The sequence below is a fragment of the Diceros bicornis genome, chromosome 12 (genome assembly GCF_020826845.1).
Source record: "Diceros bicornis minor isolate mBicDic1 chromosome 12, mDicBic1.mat.cur, whole genome shotgun sequence".
Lineage (NCBI taxonomy): Eukaryota > Metazoa > Chordata > Mammalia > Perissodactyla > Rhinocerotidae > Diceros > Diceros bicornis.
In genome coordinates, this window is record NC_080751.1 from 46,918,787 (window position 1) to 46,934,155 (window position 15,369).

Genomic DNA, 15,369 nt, shown 5'->3' on the forward strand with positions numbered 1-15,369 from the left:
TACAGCAACTAGAAGGATGTGCAGCTATGACATACAACTATCTACTGGGGCTTTGGGGGGAAAAATAAATAAATAAATAAGAACATACTGCTCTACTTTATTTTAAAAAGTAATATATGAATAATTCTATTTAATCAGTCCCCTGTGAATGGCCAGTTTGGTTTAATAAAAACCTATCAGTGTTCATGTTTACTTTTTAAAATTGTATAATACAGCAACTAGCCTTATTCAAGGAAACTCAGTTTCACAATAACTTGTTTCATTAAGTTGAGAGCACACAATTGAGTTGTGAGCAGTTGTGTCGAGAGCAGTGAAGAGAAAATATTTCAATACTTATTTTACCTGTGATATATGAAATGTATTCCCTTTATTTTGGTTTCCTAGGCAGACTTGGTAAAAAGTCAAAACTGAAATATCACCGCCAAACAAGTTCACCAAACCCAGCTACAGGTGATGGAGAGGGTTTTGACTGATGTGCATTCATCTGATGACTTCCACCATGAAGTCTCTGATGAGGTAGCAAGGCAAAAAAGTTAAATCTTTCTCCCATCTTCTTAGGATTCATTAACATATCATATCCCTGGAGTAACTGCTGCCTCAATGATGGCTCATCTGATTTATCTAAAAGAACCTGAAAAGAAGCAATTTGTTAGTAAAAATAACCAGAAGAAAGGATTCCTAGTTATATGCAGCAATACTAGTGATTATTAGCTATTCGATAAAGCAGTGCTTAAAACGTAATTTCTGATCACCTGCCTCAGAATCATGGGGTGCTTATTAAAAACATAGATTGCTGTGACCCAAACCTATGGATTTATGTTTAACAAATATTCCCAGTTTGGTTTGATCTACACTGAAGGGTTAATATGTCCTCAGAAAAGTTATAAAATTCATACCCATAAACGTGGTCAAGTTTTTTTAATGAACATGAACACTACTTGGAAGTCTTAATTCTACTTCATATGGAGATGCATGAAAACTCACCAGGATACTCTTCCCCCAGGCTGTCTGGGTCCACTAAACCCTACACTACTGAAAAGACTGGAACACCAAGGATCTGGCTAACTATAATAGTATTAAGACCGGGTGAACTGACTTAAAATATTTTTTTGAAATACTATGAAATTACAATATTTAATGATAGTGAAATAAAACAAATCATTACCTTCAGCCGGACATCAATGCCCATATTTTTTAAAAACGTTTGTTGTTTTATTGGACCCAGAGAAGCTACTTTTCCCTGTACCATTCTGCGCAAATAACTGAAGTCCACGTCAGCAGTGAGGTCTGCTGTTCCAGGAGCAATTAAGACATCATGAAGCTTGTGGCCACAAAACCCCTTAAATGTAATTTTAAAAATGATGAGTTTTTGTCTTTTTATGGTTTCATTATCAAGATTAAAGAAATGCTACCATTTTAGCACATTTTACATAACTCTTATAAAGGGAAATATGCCCTAAATCAGTGGTTTACAAACTCATAATGCATCAGTACCCTTTCTTCAAATAAGATGCTATGTGGAAAACCCAATATAAAATACAATGTTGGAGTGCCTGAAGATGTTGCTCTTGACAGTTATTTAACATTTTAATAATGGCTCTGGTGATGGAACAGAGGAGATCTCATTAATTCTCCAGTTGAATTCAGGTTATATGAACCTGGATGGTATTTTACACAGTGTATCCATCCGAACCTGGATGGTATTTTACACAGTGTATCCATCCGAACCTGGATGGTATTTTACACAGTGTATCCATCAACCATGTGCATCACAATCACCTGAGAGTATGTTAGTGGCTCTACCCAGACCTAGTGAATCAGAATCCTGGAGGTAACGCTAGAGAATTGGCATTTTGAACAAACTCCAGGTTTTCCTAGTTACAATAAAGTTAGAAATTGAGAACCACAGATCTAGGCAATGACTAATAGCATCTAGTTAAATGTATTTCAATTAAAGTATTTTGAACAGAATTGATCATATTCAAAGAACATAAGCTGTTTAGAAAGATTAAAAAATACATCTGGAAAGGAAAAAAGATGTTGAAAATATGACAGAAAAGTTTGAATATTCCTGTAGCTAGATCAAATCTGCAAAGTACCAAAAATTTTTTTTTAAATGAAGGAGGGGGAGAAAATTTTAAGAACTTTAAGAAAATCTTTCCATTTGTATTATTCAGATGCTCACTAGGATCTATGCAAACCTAGGTTCTGCAATGTAAGGAAGAAGGTAGATGATTCAGACCTTGTTCAAAGGAGAGTTGGACAGTGGGCTTAGGCTTAGGAGTTAGATCTAGGGTTAAGAGTAATTACAACTATATGAATTAATATTAATTATAAAATAATGTAATACAACAATGCTAGGCACTGTAGAAACCAAAGATAAGATAAAGATCTTCAATGAGCTTCAAACCTAACAAATGATAACTAATTTACCAATTAAATTCTGATAAATCATGTTACTGAATTATACATACTCTAAAGGTATCTGTCTTAGTTCCATCATGACCATAATCAGCAATCAGTGCAGCACCTCCAGTTAGTGCAATACGCTGAGAAAGTTCCTGAATAATAACACCAGCATCAGGACACACTTCCACGTGATCCCTTGTTTCATCGCGCTAGTAAGAGAACAGCTGAATCAAAATACATCATTCAAAAGAACTGTTTCCTTAGAGTTTTTCTACAATGAGTATATCTTAGTTACAATAAAAATAAATTCCTTCCCAACATGAACATGTTGTCTACACTCAACTTTTCACGACATCCTTTTTTTTTTTTTTTGTGAGGAGGACTAGCCCTGAGCTAACATCCGATGCCAACCCTCCCTTTTTTTCTTGAGGAAGACTGGCCCTGGGCTAACATCCGTGCCTATCCTCCTCTACTTTATATGGGACGCTGCCACAGCATGGCTTAGCAAGCAGTGCATCGGTGTGCGCTCAGGGTCCGAACCTGCGAACCCCGGGCGGCTGAAGCGGAGCGCGCGCACTTAACCACTGCACCACTGGCCCGGCCCCCATGACATCCTTTTTATTATACAGAACTCCTTGGTTCTTGGATGCTGTCCACTAAGTTTACAAAGACATTTTAATTTTAATCACTTTTATAAAAAGTATGCCCTCCCAATCCCACCCCCTCCAGTGACCAAGTACATTACCATTTTATTTATGGTGATAATACTTTTATAATTCATATAAATATATTCCACTGGGTTGAAAGCACGGGAAAGGAATTTTTGTCTGCCTAGAACAGGGCCTGGTACACTATAGACACTCAAAAAATTGTGCTGAAAGAATAAATGATATAAACCCAATATAAGAAAACAGACCCTATTAAGCAAGTATAGTATGATGCCTTTTGTTGGGGCAAAGGTATCCCAATGATATGTCCTATATCTAGAAAGATCAGCTTATGAACTAGTGCCAATGTACCTGAGGCCCTTATTTCCTAAGATGTTCAACTATTAACTAAGGGTTCTCCATAAGTGCGTATTAGCTTAAAAGTGAAATGACAATAAACATTAATACTTGTCAACTTGACTAGTATATATGAAATTTCACTAATTCCTGAGATAATGAAAATTTTTCTTCTTCATTATGAAAACATACATTAACTTTTGCTCCCTCCTAACACCCTATTAAAAACAAAGTACTGACCTGCCCTGATGTCTCTGCCTGTAATGGCACAGGTCTATCAGGTATAGAGTTATTGACTCGCAGCTCTTCCTACTGCTTACTAGAGACAAGTTCCTTACCCTTTCCAAGTCTGTTTCCTCATTACATAAACACTAGGCTTGTTGTGAGGATGAAAGGAAACAAACCACTTAGCCCCTAGTGCTATTAAATAAATTACTGTGGTTTAACTATAAAAACCATGAGGTCAGCCACCTCAGGCATAAGCTGACACGCCTCAGCTTACCATGCTGACATTCTTACCACCTCAGACTGCTCTTCAAGATAACAGATTCTATTACCATTCGCCCCATTCAAATAAGAGGGAAAATCATCACTCCCTCTCCCACAATTGAATGCTACTCAAGTCAAGAACTAAAAAAAAGCACAATTCCCAGGTCCAGGGGGTTAGCTGTTGGTAGCTTTATGAATTTTTTTCTCACTCAGGTACAATTAGGTAGGCAGAATATGAAAAAACAAATGTTTAAGTGCTTAGGCTGATATTTTAACTTACGCTTTGCAAAGAAAACTTAATTCATAGGTTTATGTTTAAAAGCTCTTGTGCTTTTAAAACTGATAACTTCTGAGGTAGAAGTTTTTAGTTATGGTCTAGAAAGGAGAAATCTTTTTTTCTGAGCTGGAAAAAAAGGAATAAAACAGGCAATCTAAAGTCCAAACATTCCTGAGAAGTACAGGTTTTTCTGAACCTTTAAACACAACCCCAAGATAGACGGGCTCCTGTGATTACTCCTTGAGGTCAACAGGAAACAGTAGTAAACCTACCATTTTGGCAGTCTAGAATCAAATTCACATCTGGGTGGAAGCATAAGAAAAAAAGGCATGCTCTAGCAGTAGCCCAAAGAGACTAACAATAAAACTTACCTAATAATAGAGTTGTTTTGAGAATTAAATGAGAAAATATAGAGTAATCCATATAAAGTACTCAATAAATAGTTATTGTTGTTACTTTACTATACGCTGTACTACACTGTTTTCACAGACATCAATCTCTTCTTGTCAAGTTGATGATATTGTCACCATTTGATAGAGAACTAAGGTAAACGGAGAAGGTAAGGAACTTGCTGGGTGAGCACTTTCTTATTACATTACATTAAGGTCTCACAGCTAAGAAATGATTTTAACCCAGTCTCGTGACTCTAGATCCTCTGCACTTTTCACCATTAATAAAAAGTACCTCACATGTTGCCAGTGTAAATCTCCCCCGTAAAGGAACTCTAAAATAATAATTCAGAAAATATAACTTTGAAGATTTGGTTGGCAATAAACTTAAGAAGAAAAAACTTATTCCTACTTGTATGAAAGCTTCTGCTGGAGTGGCACAAGGCGCCAAAACAAACCTCAGTTTATCAGAAACTTGTGGATCAATATCAATGAATACTTCTCGCCATCCTTGTGGTGTTTTCTAAACACAAAATAACGCATAAAATCAAATATCTGCAAGTTCTCAAAATTGCCTCTACCAAAGTAACTATTAGTTTTCTCCTCTTGCCATCTGTAAGATAGATAACTAACATTTACAGAGCACTTTACCCAACTTAAAATTACTTAAAGGCATTACTTCATTTCCTTTGAACAATAACTAGACTGATAGATGCAAACTATTAACGTTGTTTAGATAAGAGATGGCACTGTGGAAGATAAAATAAGCAACATAGAGGGAAAGTGCCTAAAAAATGGAAAACAGACTCAGGAGGACTAATCAGAAGCTTTTGCTAACAACATAACAATACATACTCTTAGCCTTACAAGTTACCAGTACACAAACACTACCACCAGATCTTAAATTTCCTCACAGAAAGAACGAAGAAAAATCTTAATCTACAGAATGTAAGAATATTTGCTATAAAATAATCCTTCATTGTACTATAGCCATTTACCATGTTATATTTGCCGACATCTTTATCCCAGGAGAATTAAGAATTCTTAATAATTATCCTAAGAGAATTAACAATTCTACTTAATATTTCATTTTTGCTTTTCAATTATTTATATTCCTCAAAATTCCAAATATAGTTAACTTCAACATGTTCATATACAGAATAATTAAATTACTGTAATGTTTATTCTTACAACATTGTTATTCAATTATAAATGTGACTTTTTTCCCCATCATACCTGAAACTTATGCACAGGAAGAACATCAAAAAATTCATGTGCAAGATAAAAGCTGTACTCTATTTGAGAAAAGAAGAAAAAAATTAATATTTCAGCATTTTTAAGGCAATTAATTGGTTATTTTGAACATTAACAAAAAGAAAATGCCTATTTCTTCACATTGGAAGCTGTAATGCTTGCATAATCATCACTACCACAGAATCATCCACCTGTTCAAGGCACACCTACTCTGCAGAACGTACAAAGAACATTATTACTACTCTCATTTTCCACATATCAGGGTCAGAGAGCTGATATATCTCAATTACCAGTTTAATCTTTACTCACTACTAGGCCTGAAAGAAATTAGAACTCAAATTTGTTAGCTGGAAGAGGATCTGAATTTCCTAAAATCATCCGAGACGGCTGAGACTAGGAATGGCTGAGGTGCCTTGCCCAAAGTCAGACCACCACCTTAGGTTTGAGGTGGAGCTCATTGAGTATAAGATGCCTGATGAGTGCAGGGATCTTCTCACCAGCCCTCGCTTCCCTTTAAGCAAATAAGAATGTTCAAAAGATGAGGTAACTAAACTGAACCCATCTAGCAACACTGCTTCCTTCAGCCCCTGCGGCCTTGGGCTGCTTCATCATCAGTACTATCTTAGCGGTAGCGACAAGCTACAAAGGACAACAGAGAGCTACACTTTGGTCTTTGTTTTGTTTTGATTTCGTAAAACCGCATGAAGTTGATTTCTCCTTAATGTTAGGCAATTTTATTTTCCAATACATGCTCTTTTGTAGAAAGAAGTTCACTATTCTCTATGGATAAGGGACTTGGTAGCGCTAACTCTTACACCATTCTTCAAAGCTGTGGTCACCTAGCAATTCTGTGAGGGGTTGTGATCAACATTCTTTCATTAATCAATGTAAAATAATTACCTTTTGGAACATCTTGCAGATCTCGATACCAGGAAATTGGAATTCCAGACTTAGTAACCCCTGTCATATATGCTGGAGATCCAGTATTTCGCTCCAATGGGATCTTCTCCTCAGTCAGTGTTAATGCTTGAATCTCACTTAATTTTTGGCTCACCTCTACCAGATGTATTGAAATGTCACAGTTTTTCAGAACAGATCCAAGCTGACTGAACACCTAAATACAAAAAGACAAAAAAAAATTTACGTTTTCCAACCATTTACCTCAATAATTTGCCCAGGTCACAGAAGTAATATTTGGTTTCAAAGAGATCTGTTTCTCAGACAAGCTACTCTCCAGCAGTCTGTGAGAACCATAACCTATTAGAGTTACTAAGTAAAATCTATAGAAGAAATAGACAGTACACAATTTAGTTTCCTAATGATAAACATTAGAATTATGATTAACAAATGAAAATAAAAGATTTAGCATCTAAAAACAAAACAAAAAAAACAATGATTCAGATTAGGAGTCTAAAAAAAGACCAAGGAAATAAAATGAATATAGCCTTGATTTTATAAAGCCACCATGTCTATGAAATAACCTCATCTTTGAGAGGATTAAACTCTATCTTCAGGGAATCAAATTTGAATGGCACTAAAACGTTGACAGTTTAACTCTGGGATTCTTCCACATTTTCAGTTTTTTCCTAGCTACACATTTTTTTTATTGTAAGCATGAGGGGAAAAAAGGAATACACTAATATTTTACCAATATTTTAATGCTAAAATTCAAAAGCATAAAATACATCAATATTATTTTTTATTTGAATTTAATTTTCACTGATTTGCCTCCTACTTTTCAGACCTGAATACGCAGGTACAGACTGATAATACAGACAAAATGATTTTTCCAAATTTAGTTTTGAGATGAAACTATAAATGGAAAAACTTCTTCCCAAGAGAAAAATCCTTCAGAAAGTTAAGATAAAAATTGAAAACAGGGGGCCGGCCCGGTGGCGCAAGCGGTTAAGTGCGCGCGCTCCGCTGCGGCGGCCCGGGGTTCGCTGGTTCGGATCCCGGGCGCGCACCGACGCACTGCTTGGTGAGCCATGCTGTGGCGGCGTCCCATATAAAGTGGAGGAAGATAGGCACAGAGGTTAGCCCAGGGCCGTCTTCCTCAGCAAAAAAAAGAGGAGGATTGGCGGATGTTAGCTCAGGGCTGATCTCCTCACAAAAAAAAAAAAAAAAAAAAAAAAAATTGAAAACAGATCTGTAATACGTTTGGCTATTTTCTTTAATTCCTTTAAATTCTTTGGCTTTTTAAGAGTTCTGAGGACTTGATCTAGGAAAGCATCCTTTATACATTTTAAAAGCTGTGGGCTTGATTTTTAAAGTACTTGAAACAAGACTATATTATTTGAGGCTCTTATTAAATATTTTATATTCAAATGACTGCCAATTTAAAGAGATATAAAATAGAGCCTTGGAAACTTAAATCAGTGGTTTTGATTTTTTTTTTCCCCTCAAATATAATATAACCAGGATTCTTATGTGTGAGACGTTTATAAACTTTCTTTTAAAAAAATCCTTCAATTCCTAATTTCAAGCAAAAATGATATAGCATCAAGAAATTTAAATTTATATTATGTATTTTGTTTTTTACACTGAATTGCCAGGTACCCATGAAATAAACTCAAAAACAGTATAAACTATAAAAGTTTAATAAATACTATTACTTATGTACTGTAAACAATATTCCTTTTTAATATTTTTATAAAATATCAAGTAGAATGATAGAAAGAATGATACACAGGATAATAGTCACTATCTGGTTAAAGAAATAGGACATGACTTTTACCTTTAAAGCCCCCATTTCCTTCCTCTCTCTCAGATGTCACCACCACTCTGAATCTCGAGTTTATCATTTCCTGCCTTTTCTTTATAAATGTTACTAAATATATTTGTATCACTAAACATATTGTTTAATGTTGACTATTTTTGGATTTTATATAAACAGAATCATATGATATGAATTCTTTGACAAATTGCTATTTTCACTCAACATTTTGTTCCATGTTGAATTTTGTTGCATTCTGCTGTGATTTCACGCATTTTCACAGCACTTAGTATTCCACCATATGACTGTACTACAATCTATTGATCTATTTTCCCATTGACAGGCATTTGGTTTGTTTCCAGTTTTTTGCTATTCTAAACAAGGTTGCTATCTTCTTGTACATGTCTCCCAGTACACACAGGCAGTAGTTCTTGCAGGGTATATGCCTAGCAGTAAAATACCTGGGTCACGCAGTATAAGTAACTTTGACATTAGTAGATAATGCCCAATAGCTTTTCAAGGTGGTTGTACCAAATTATACTCGTAATAAGCAGCACATATATGAGGGTTCCATTGCTCCACATCTCCTCATCCTCACCAACACTTGATGTTGTCAGATTTTCTAATTTTGAGGATACAGTGGTATCACACTGTGATTTTAATTTTCATTTCGCTATCAATAAGTCTGAGCATCTTTTTGTTTTTATTGGCCATTTGGATTTCCTCTTTTATGATGGGCTTATTCACATCTTTGGCCTGACTTTTCTACTGAGTTATCTGTCACTTTCTTACTGATTTAAAGGAATTCTTTATACATTCTAACTACTAGTTCTTTGTTGTCTCATTACTCTTTTTATGGAGTCTCTGAAGAACAAAAAGCTTCTAATTTCTTTAAAGAACAAAAGGTTCTTAATTTTAATGTAGTTGAAATTATTCATCTTTTCCTTTATGGCTTCTGTTCTATATAATTAAAAAGTTCTTTCCCCACAGAAGACAAATATATTTTCCCATAATGTCTTCTAAATGTTCTACACTTTAAGCTTTCACAATTGCCTCCTCACTCCCATTTTTAAGCTTACAAACAGATAACAATAAGTAATGATTCATTACATTATTCTGACATTATATTTTAGTTGAGAAATATGAGATTAAGATTAAGGAAGTAGGACTGAAAACCAAGGAAATCGATGAAGTTTGCAAACTCGGTCAAAAGTAGTAAGACTCACATACGTGAGACCATAAGACTTTTTTTTTATTACCTACCCTCAAAATATCTCCTGCAAGGGTACCTCTACCTGGGCCCAGTTCCACCAGTTGGAAAGCTGCACTTTTTCCAGTGGCCATCCATTCACTGATGAACCATATCCCTAGCAGCTGTGACAAGGAAAAAACTACATTAAAATATTATAAAGTATAAAAGTATATCACAATGTATATCTCCATGTAAATACACACTTTACACCAGAAAGCAAAATGTTTGCATACAACCATATGTATGTTATTTCATACGTACATATATGTATATATACACAGGACCTTCACTGGGACTGTTACTACAGAAACCATTCAGGAAGCCTAATAACAGGAGAAAACAGTTAAAAGGCAGCCTCCGCTATAGAAGGTCCCATGACACATATAAGAGGATATCACTTACAGAAAGGTAGTAGTATTTGAAAGCAAATAGACACATGAAACGATTATGCCATTTCTTCATATTTATATGATTTCAATCATTACATGGCTTTGAAGTATAAGTAATATTTTTTAATATCTGGATTCTACTTCCTCTTGTGTATTATTTCCTATTTCTAAATTGATCAAAGGTTCTTATATAGAAATAAATGAACTAATATTCCTGAAAAGAATATAAAGTTTCTTAAAGAGAGACTTCTACTGTAACTATGGCTAAGTCACGGGTGGGGGCTCTAGAGCACACCTTGATTCCACTAATTTCTCAATTTTTTTTATCTTTTCTCTCTTCCTTCTTTGCCACTCTCCTCTTTTTTCTTTATCTTTCCTTCTGTCTCTCTTCCTCCTTCCATTCTCATATTTCAACTGGTTCTATTTTCCAACCTCTTTACTTCCATCTCTTTTCTTTCTGTCCCTCTTATCTCTACATTTCCTTTTCTACAGAAAAGTATAAACTTTTCAAATGTCCTCTATACCATTATCTTTCCTCTGTTGCTCACTATTCCTTCCATATATAAACTACTAAAAAATTAAAACTTTTGAATCACAAAAACCAAGCTGTAAAACACTGTTATAGAATAATACAACTTAATCTGCTCTCAAATGTTTGTGATATAAATTTCTTTTATAGTTTACACTGGATATTACCTCCCCAAAGATCTGACTTATTTCAGGTGAAGTAATGAAATCTCCTTTTTCTCCTAGCATGTCATGGTACACATAATATCCCTAAGTAAAAAGAGAAAACAGAGAAAAATTAATTTTCAAATAAGGCTTTTTAAAACACCCTTCCAAAATCGTATATAATGTATACAATGAAATAAACAATTGTTTAGTAAGAAAGTTCTCTCTTCTAAATAAGATAAACACAGTGTCTTTACCTAAATTTTACAAAGTAACAATTATTTTGCAGAACTGGTAGAAAAACAATTACTCCTTGACTATAAAGGCAGAAACCATGCAATCCTCATCTCTACAGTATTCCACACTCTCCCCATCTCTCCCTGCTCCCACAACCCAACAGTAAGACCCTGCCTACCCCTCCAGCCTCTTCCTCCAAATTCTCACACTTTCTATTCCAAATTAGCCCTGCCTGCTGGAGATGTTGTTTCTTGACCTGGGTGTCGGTGGTAGGGGAGTGTTCACTTTACGAAAATTCATCAAGCTGTATACTTTTCACTTTTTTTTTTTTGAGGAAGATTGGCTCTGAGCTAACATCTGTTGCCAATCTTCCTCCTTGTTTCTCCCCAAAGCCCCAGTAGATAGTTGCATGTCATAGCTGTACATCCTTCTAGTTGTTCTATGTGGGACGCCGCCTCAGCATGGCTTGAGGAGCAGTGTGTAGGTCCACGCCCAGGATCCGAACCGGCAAACCCCGGGCTGCCGAAGCAGAGCACACGAACTTAACCACTACGCCACCGGGCTGGCCCCAAGCTGTAAACTTCTCATTCGTGCATTTTCCTATTTGAATATTATATCTCAATAAAAAGTTATTATTTTTTTTAAATTAGCCCTGCTTGTCCACACATCCATGCCGCTGCAAATGCTCTCCCTTCTCCTTTTCCATTTCTGCTGGCAATCTTATCTCAGTAAGATTGAATCTGCTCAAATGCCACCTTCCTTGACCTCCTCCTCCAGCCCTCGAACCTCAGACTAAATCCAGCACTTCCTTTTCTGAGCTTCTTTACTTATATGTCTACGTTCTTCCCCAGAAGGCACAATTATTTGGGGGCGAGCACTATGTCTTATTTACCTTCATATCCCAAGTTTTAGCATAATGCCTCACCTTCAAGAAACACTCAAGAATGGATTGTTAAAAAACTCCCCATGCTCCTCAAGCCCCTGAGCAGGTGACCTGGGCTCCTGCCCACACAGGAATTAAAGAATGTCATTAAATACGACGTCCTCGGCTTCCTGACCCCACCTGGCCTCCGCCTGCTCCCACTCTTTCCTCGGGACCCGAAGGATGAAACGCCTTCCCCTTCTGCTCTCATCCACACCTAATCCCTCCACCTGTGCTCTGGATCCTCGCCACCACTCACACAGCTCTCACAGGCCAGGACTGTTCTCACCTCCTTTCTCTCACAGCTTTGACTTTTCCCTCTCAGCATTAGCAATAGAACTAAGTCACTCCCATCTTTAAAAAAAATTTGTTTTCACTCCACACAACATCCCCCCTTTAGCCTTTTTCTTTCCCTTCATAAGTAAGCATTTCAGGGGCGTTTTTTGCATGTGTTATGAATGACTCTGGTAGATTAGTGAAGACTATGGACCCCTTCATGGAAAGTTTTTAAATGCACAGGACTTAAAATACACAAGATTACAAAATAAATCAATTGAAAAATACTTATTAAATATTTAACAAATTTGTGATACAGTAATATATACGGATCTTTGCAAGTGTATAAAAAACAAAATGGAGGGGCCACCCTAGTGGCACAAGCAGTTAAGTGCGCACGCTCCACTGCAGCGACCTGGGGTTCGCTGGTTCAGATCCCAGGCGTGCACTGACACACCGCTTGTCAAGCCATGCTGTGGCGGCGTCCCAGATAAAGTGGAGGAAGATGGGCATGGATGCTAGCCCAGGGCCAGTCTTCCTCAGCAAAAAGAGGAGGATTGGCAGATGTTAGCTCAGGGCCAATCTTCCTCACCAAAAAAAAAAAAAAAAAAAAAAAAAAACAGAGCCAAAGGTCTAACAGTAATGAAGTTTTGAAGTACACATGAGCACAATGGTATTTTGAAATACTTGTGATCACTCTGTTGTGATACAACAATACCAGTGATTTGATTTCCACTTATGCTAAAGTCTCAGTATTGCTGATGCTACTTGGTTGTTGCCTATGTTCATAATTAGAGAAATGCTAAATATTTCAGTTAGATGTTAATGAAAATAAAGGAGTAGTTTTTTCCCATCCAAGTTCGCAAACCCCCTGATTTCTATTCAAGGATCCCTAGGTTAAGAACCTCTACTCTAAATTCAAGAGGTACCTCAAGGTGTAATCCTGGGAAACCTTCTTTTCTCTAAGTACACTCTCCCTGGTTCCTTGGGTTTTAATGCCATCCATATACTGATGATGACCAAATTTATATATGCACACCCAATCTTTCTCATGAACTCCACACTCAAGAGACAACTGCTCACTTACTATCTTCACCTGGATGTCACTGCCAACACAATATGCATAAAATGCACTTCCTGATGGTCTCCCATTGCACTAACACAAAAATATAAATTCCATGAAAGCCTTGCATGAACTGCAAGGCTCATCTCATACTCATCATCATACTCATCCTCACCTCTCCAAACTCATCTCATACTACTCTCCTCACCACCAACCCCCCACCCCCAGTGACTGCTCTCCAGCCTTTCCCTTCTATGTGCCAAGGGATTTCCCAGCTCAAAAACTTTGTATTTCCCGTTCCTCAGCTGGGAACTCGCTTCTCCCAGTTCTTTGCCAGGCTGGCCCATCCCCATCCTTCAAGCCTCAGCTTAAATGTGCTGGCCACCCACCTATGAACTTCTACACACCCCCATTCCCACGGCACTACTTACCTTCAATCCTATCAACCTGTTTTTTTCCCTTTAGAAGCACTTACAATAATCTATAATTATCTTGTTTAACTATTTGTTTCCTTGTTTATAGTTCATTTTCTCACTAGAACATAAGTGTCATGCTCCATAATAAATGAAGCATCAATAAAGGAATAAATGATGAGCGGAGGACCTTCACCCTAACCCAGAGATGTTGGTTCTAAAGTTTCTCCTTATATGAACTTTTGGTAGGTTGCAGCACTGGGTACAGGCCTTTACTAAACCTCTGGACACTCCACCAAATCCAACAGCAATAGGCCAAACCAACCCTAGAATTCCACAGAGCTCATATTTCAACCTAGCATAAGGTGAAACATTCTAAAACAAAAGGACCACAGGCTTTCCCCAAGTGGCTTTGGAGAGCAGACAAGGAAATGCAGGTCAGAAAGCTGTGACAGTGCTTAACCCTAGAAGCATCAAGACCCAGACCTTCCATTCTCAATAAGAAAACCCAGAATATGCTTCCAACGCCTGCTGACCCCGTGCCAACACAGGCAGCTCTCCAGGCACTAAATTCATATTTCAAGTTGCCTACTGGAGATTTCCACTTGAGTCCCGTATAAACTCCAAATTAATATATCGACTGGACTCTTTGTCCTTCCCCTCCCTCCTAAGTCGGCTGCTGCCCTTCCTCCCCCTGCATTCCCATCTCCTGGAGAAATGATTCCACCATCTACCATCAGTCCAGGTACGGAAGTCATCCTTCCCTCAGCTCATAAATCCAATCGGTTACACTGACTCCCGAACTCCCTGGGAATTTGTCCTCTCCTCTCTAATGGCACTGCCGCTGACTTGCTCCAGCCTGACCAGGTTAAGTTAATCTGTCCCCAGGTCTTCGGGGTGGCTCTTCCCCTGTAAGACACCCCGACTGCCCGGGCGGCGGACCCTCGGGCCCCTCTCGGCGCACACCCCTCCTGGCTCACATCTCGCAAAGCTGCTACAGCAGGCCTAGCCCTCGGGCCCCGGACCCATACCTTGGCTGGGTTGGTCAGGACCTCCCTCATGTACTCGGCCACAGTGATGGGGCCAGTGGACTTGATTTTGTACGTAAGATGCCGCAGCATTGGAGTCACCGGGTTGTTTTCTGCCGGCTCTTTCCCGGAGCTGAAGTATTTCCCTCTCCAAAGACAGGGAATGACTGCGAAAAACACACATGAAACGGGACCCATTAAACATCTTAATATCTGCAAGTGCACTGCGGCCTGAGCGCTTTCAAAGCGGCTTCGTTACCCCTTAACCTCGCCCGAAGCGGGGAAAGCGGACCCCCGGCCGCAGCACGCCGCCCACGACCTCACAGCCATTTCGCGTCTGAGGCCGGACTCCCGTCTCCCGCCCAGAGCGCCCCGGGGGCCCGTAACGGAGGAAGGCCCCCGGGCGGTTTCCACGGCAACCGGGCACCGGAGAGGAGAACGCCTACCCGCACGGGCAGGGGCGCTCAGCAGCCCCACACCAGGCCTCACGAGGACGCTCATGCCGAACTTCCCACTCAGCTGCGCGCCGCCCGGGGGTGGGGATTACGGCCACTTCCGGGAGGGGACCCGCCCCCTGCA

The 15,369-nt window shown here is 38.4% G+C and overlaps 1 protein-coding gene across 1 annotated transcript; it reads right to left on the reverse strand.

Annotated features, from left to right (window-relative positions):
* Positions 1–348: 348 nt before the first annotated feature.
* Positions 349–15,308, reverse strand: NDUFAF7 (NADH:ubiquinone oxidoreductase complex assembly factor 7). The gene is made up of 10 exons (XM_058551417.1): positions 15,237–15,308; positions 14,794–14,957; positions 10,876–10,956; positions 9,802–9,912; positions 6,723–6,936; positions 5,805–5,863; positions 4,981–5,091; positions 2,475–2,618; positions 1,166–1,339; positions 349–631 (listed from the first exon to the last, which is right to left on the reverse strand). The coding sequence occupies exons 1-10, from the start codon at positions 15,289–15,291 to the stop codon at positions 416–418; spliced, it is 1,329 nt and encodes a 442-aa protein (XP_058407400.1). The 5' UTR covers positions 15,292–15,308; the 3' UTR covers positions 349–415.
* Positions 15,309–15,369: the final 61 nt, after the last annotated feature.

Excerpts from the sequence above, each read along its gene's own strand:
- NDUFAF7 (XM_058551417.1), bottom strand. The coding sequence starts at position 15,291 with ATGAGCGTCCTCGTGAGGCCTGGTGTGGGGCTGCTGAGCGCCCCTGCC. Across the intron at positions 6,937-9,801 it reads TTGCAGGAGATATTTTGAGG|GTGTTCAGTCAGCTTGGATC; the intron begins GTAGGTAATAAA and ends TTTTGTATTTAG. Across the intron at positions 5,864-6,722 it reads TCTGCAAGATGTTCCAAAAG|AGTACAGCTTTTATCTTGCA; the intron begins GTAATTATTTTA and ends TTTCTCAAATAG.